Source organism: Nanorana parkeri, unplaced genomic scaffold, assembly GCF_000935625.1.
Source record: "Nanorana parkeri isolate BGI_ZX_2015 unplaced genomic scaffold, ASM93562v1 scaffold1668, whole genome shotgun sequence".
NCBI classification, from domain to species: domain Eukaryota; kingdom Metazoa; phylum Chordata; class Amphibia; order Anura; family Dicroglossidae; genus Nanorana; species Nanorana parkeri.
The window spans coordinates 12,633-18,175 of NW_017307936.1; the positions used below are offsets into that span (position 1 = coordinate 12,633).

At 43.9% G+C, this 5,543-nt stretch overlaps 1 protein-coding gene across 1 annotated transcript in view; it reads left to right on the forward strand.

Moving 5' to 3' along the window:
• Positions 1-1,108: 1,108 nt before the first annotated feature.
• Positions 1,109-5,543, forward strand: part of LOC108799244 (catenin delta-2-like) — a 292,772-nt gene continuing 288,337 nt past the window's right edge. Inside the window, exon 1 of the mRNA XM_018571079.1 lies at positions 1,109-1,141. Within this exon, the coding sequence (XP_018426581.1) occupies positions 1,111-1,141 (31 nt within the window). The 5' untranslated portion in view covers positions 1,109-1,110. The remainder of the gene's footprint in view (positions 1,142-5,543) is intronic.

The window sequence follows — 5,543 nt, forward strand, 5'->3', positions numbered from 1 at the left end:
TACGCTAATAGCTTATCTTCTCAGAAGCTGCACCCAGCGCGCGCAAGCTTCTGACAGCGTGGGAGACGGGAGGCTTCACTTGGCGGTGGATCAGGTGAGTATTTAAAAAAAAATATATATATTTTAAAAAATGTGTCACCTTACCTTGGTGGTCAGTGGGGGCTCCCTGGACCCTGGTTGTAGTGGACCAATACAGGATTTCTAGGGCTTTCCTGTTTTGCTCTTCCAATTGTTTTAGGGGTTTGGTGGGACTGTCCTGTTGTCTCTCGTCTTTGGTCTGTGATCTTTTGCAAAATTGCGATTGAGTCTCTTCTCCGGAGGGACCCCTATTTTGCAGCCCCATACAAAAAGCTGCGTAACTATTTTCCGACCTAATTAAAACTGAAGCAACATATTTTCACTACCAAATGGGTGATTGTGTGCTTCATGGCACACTTTCTCCTAGGCATTTCTTTGAAAACATGTCTTACACTATGTTTTTTGACAAGCTCACTCCTTTTACTTCCTGGATTTCTGGCACATGTGACTAGGACATTTGACCATGCACATCATCTCAGGGGAGGAAACTGCCTTTCCCTGAGATCTCGTAAGATTACAGATGAGATTTCCAAGCATGGTTTTGATGATGACAAGGCAATCCCAGTGTGCATTGCTTTGGCAAATTGAAGTCATTTTGCCCTTTCAAAGCAGGAAGTAAATGCTCTGCAAGTGTAAGTATTTTGAAATCACAGCATTTTACACCTGACATGTCTATATTATAATTAATCATCATACATTTGATTTTTGAGTGTAAAGGTCTGCTTTAATGGTATCCTTGTTTATGTTTTTTATATGTATATTTTTAAAATGTAAAATCCCAATTAAAATTTCTTGAAAGAAAAAAAAATGTGTACTATACATGATCTGGAGATCATGGAGATGGAGAAGCTGTGAGTAGCTAAAAAATGACTGAGGCCCAGCCCCATATATATGTCACTCATAACAGTACATTTAATGCTGAAGGCATCCTTAAATGTACACGCGCAGTTTATTATTTTACAAAATGTATTTTTGTATTAAAAGATAATTTTACACTTTTTAATGTTTTGTTGTTTTTCTTTTCTCAGCTCAATGGATGATCAGTTCCGCTGGCAAACACAAGGTAAAATTCTCAATATATAAAACTTTAGATATAAAATTATAAAGTTACTACCAATATCATTTCTTACAGCTGCTTAGAGTATGAATAGAGTTGGGATGTCCAAATAAGCACCAGAAACTCACCGCTCCAGTTCCACCACTGACTGTCGGTTGATATGCCTGCCAGCCAGGTGCAGGCTATGGTGTGCTCCCACTCCTTTGATAATTCCTTGTTCAATCAGCCGCACAAGAACCGGTATCCATAAGAGTCCAACCTGGTCCACCAATATTATGTTTTTAAAAAATCAAATCACACTCTAAGTAGAAGATCATACAACAAAAAATGTATAAAAACAAATAATGAATACATATTAGATAAATATTTAAAAAAATACTGCGTGTTCCTGCAACATATGGATTATAGGATGTAATTTATTTATTTGTCAATAGGTGGCGACTGAGAGCCACAATAGAACTCATCCCTGATGCAAATGGCACCGAGTATTTGTGTAGGGATACACAAGTACATGTTACATTTAACCCTTTCGCTGCCAAGCCCTCCGGAACATTTTTCAAATCAGCTGGCCAAGCCATTTTTGCATTTTTTGCAATTTAATTTTTTCCTATTGATTTGATTTTCAACTGCTGGGTTGCTAGCGTTTGTAAAAGACCCCCCCAAACCATATATTTTCTGAAAGAGCAGGCCCGGTAGAATTAATAGATGGTGATACTCATTTTGTAGGCCCTTCGATAATTGCGCAAATTTTCTCAAATTAATATTAAACCGATAAAAATACACAATTCAATTGATAAAACACACTAAAATCAGTATCAGCGCGCAAAAAAAAAAATTCTGACTAAATCTAAAAGATAAAACTGTATTGAGTTAATAAATAACAAATATTTGCAAATTCGAAATTGCGCCTTTTTGCGAAAAGGTAAAAAAATTACGGTACGCAAAACTGTAAATAAGCGACTTATGTTAAGAAATTGTTTTCACGCTGTGTTGGTGTTTGTGTTGTAATAAAATGATACAGGCGTATATTTATTGCAACACAAAGATCACAACGCATGGCAATGCGTCACAAAGCTTTGCCATGCGCTGCCACAGTTAATTTAATTTTTTAAAGTTGCGGTAAGCAAAGCTAGTAGAATCTTGTCCTGCATCAAGAAGGGAATGTTTTGCAGGGATAAGTCTATAATTTTAAAGCAAAACAAACGACAAACGCACTCAACAATTTGTTACCAGTTATACAGTAAGGTGCACACGAAATGGGCTTTGAACAGTGGTACACTAGAAAGGCATCATGGCACACTCACAAACCAGCATGTAAAACAACTTGTCTCACCACTAAGGACAATGACATAGGTTTGGATACACGTCTTCTGAACACGTCTTCTGTAAGTCTATAATTTTGCCACTTTACACATCACTGGTACGGCCTCACCTGGAGTATGCGGTGCAGTTTTGGGCACCGGTACACAGAGGGGTATCCTTGAACTGGAGAAAGTCCAGCGAAGGGCGACCAAACTCATCAAAGGGATGGAGGACCAGAGCTATGAGACACGGTTACTACATTTAAATATGTTCACGCTGGAATTAAGGAGATATGGTCCCCCGTCTCCCCCGCCTGTGATTTTTTAACGGATCCCCGCTGCCACAGATCCTACAAGCAGCGGGGATCCATGGAGACTACTATAAGTTCATGGTCGCTGAACCGACCATGAGCTTATAGTAGAACTGTATATGCCAGGTCCGTACGGCATACTGAGCTGGCCAGCCAGAAGCACTTTTGTAGCTCCGTATGCCGTACGTCCTTGGCAGCAAAAGGGTTAAAAACAATTCATTTTAAGTTCTTCTTATTATTATTATTATATGTACAGCTCAACGATCATATTAATGTGCAATGTACGGTAGATCTGACAATTTGTTAGGTATTTCCCAAGTAGGGTTGCCACCTGTCCAGGATTCACCCAGACAGTACGGGTTTAGAATCTTGGGCCTGGTTTTATCAAATCAGCAGAAAACCAGACACAAGATGCAGGCAGACAGGGGCAACCACAGGATCCTTCTGTTCCTGCACGTGTGTGGAGGAAGCTGCTGCTCAGTATGGTTTCCCCGGCTGTGTTCACCTTTCCTGGCTGGGGACACATGAACTGCTGCACCTCCATCCAGCCACATCCAGACAGGGGACATGCAGACCAGGAGACAGCTGGTGCTGATCAGAAGCAGAGTCTGCCCATCTACCAGGAACGAGCTCAGCTCATTACTGCCTCAATGGAGGAGTTCACTTAGTTCAGTACTGGAAGACAAACGGGTTGGGACCAGCACCCCAGATCAGTGGCGTAACCAGAGTTATGGGCGCCCGGGGCAGAACATTACTGCATGCAGCCTGTGCTGGTTACTACTTAAACCGACGCGCGCTGTGTGCAGCTTCTGAGAAGATACGCTATTAGCATAGTGGGGAAGGCGGCTGCGCATTTTGCATTACTCCCACTATGCTAATAGCGTATGTTCTCAGAAGCTGCACACTGCGCGCGTCAGTTTAAGTAGTAACCAGCACACGCTGTATGCAACTTCTAACAGCGTGGGAGATGGGAGGATGGGCTTGTTGGATCCAGGAATCAGGTGAGTAGTATTAAAAAAAAAATTTTTTTAAATGTGTCACCTTACCTTAGCCTGTTGGTCAGTGGGGGGGTCTGCCGTGGACCCTGGTTGTGGGGGGGTCTGCCGTGGTCGCAGGTGCAGTGGCTCCTTCCCTCATGCACAGTTAGACATGGAACACACTGCTTGAAGTTACAGGTACCAGAAATGATCAATATACTGTATATTGTGCCATAGTAAGAGAGAATGTAGATGTATGTGATCCATTCTAGTGTTTTCTAAAGCTGGACTGTAAATACTTTCTACAATCATTTTTGGGGCCTGTTCCTTTTGGTGACCACTATGGACTTGTATATTGTTTCCATTTAACCACTTCCTGTCCAGAGCAATTTCTTACTATTTGCACACACATGATAAAATATGAATTTTTGGGTAGAAAAGAGCCTAAAACCCATAAACAATCATATATTTTCTGAAAGCAGAGGCCCTGTAGAATAAAAAAAATGGTCATGTCGGGTAATTAGTACCAAACATGTCAAGGCTTAAAATTGCATGCGCCCGTCAAACCGCAAAAATGTGAGGTGCACATTTTAACCACTTGCTGTCCGGGGCATTTTCTTACTATTTGCACACACATGATAAAATATAAATTTTTGGCTAGAAAACAGCTTCAGACCCCCAAACAATGATATATGTTCTGAAAGCAGAGGCCCTTTTAAATAAAAAAATGACATTTTTTATGTCGCATGTTTTTTGTGCAAATGTTTATCAAGCCAGTATTTTTTGGAAAAAATAAACTAAATAAAAATGTAGTGCACAGAAACATAATTTTTTGGTAAAATATGAAAGATGGGGTCACGCCAGGTAAATAGATACCAAACATGTCAAGCCTTAAAATTGCCGCCCGAGACCCTTACATGAGTATCGGCCGCCGGTGACAGGCGAGGAGGCGGCCTGGCCCCCATAGCGCCGGAGGAGGCCTGGCCCTAGCCGCGCCGGGCCCCAGCATTGCCAATACTGGCATCGGAGCATTTGCACTGTGTGTGCAAATAGTAAGAAAATCGGCGCAGCTTCTCATCTGATCTTGGACCGGCACAGAAGTGACATCACGTCACTTCCGGCCAGTCCAGCGGCAGAGGAGGCCAGGTGAGCAGGTAAGAGGAGCTGGGAGCAAGGGAGAGAGATGCAGCCCTGTCCAGCCCACCTGTGACCCCTGCAGAGCCCACCACAGAGAGTATCAGATGGGCTGTGCAGCATCTATGGTGGGCTCTGCGGGAGCACTCTCAGGTGGGACCTCCGTCCAGCGCGTCACTAAGCCCTGCGTCCAGCGTGACACTAAGCCCTGCGTCCATCGGGTCAGGAATCCCTGCGTCCAGCGGGTCAGGAATCCCTGCGTCCAGCGGGTCAGGAATCCCTGCGTCCAGTGGGTTAGGAATCCCTGCGTCCAGCTGGTTAGGAAGCCCTGCGTCCAGCGGCTTTGGAAGCACTGCGTCCAGCGGGTCAGGAAGCCATGCGTCCAGCGAGTCAGGAAGCCCTGCGTCCAGCGCGTTACTTAGCCCTGAGTCAAATTCATATACTGTTCTGCATTGCTGTATAAATGTATTGCGGGGATTTGTAGTCCCCCTACAGCTGGTGCCATTCTGCATTATGCTCCACGCGCGCTGCACCTCCTCCACACCTCACCCAGCTCTGAGCTCTCTCCCGTAGCTGCCCGCTAAGACGCTGCCCGTCATGATGATCACATCGTTGCAGAGAGACAGCACCGTGGGCGAACGGCAGCTGCTGACAGTCCCAAAATCTCGGGGGAAGAAAGTAAAGT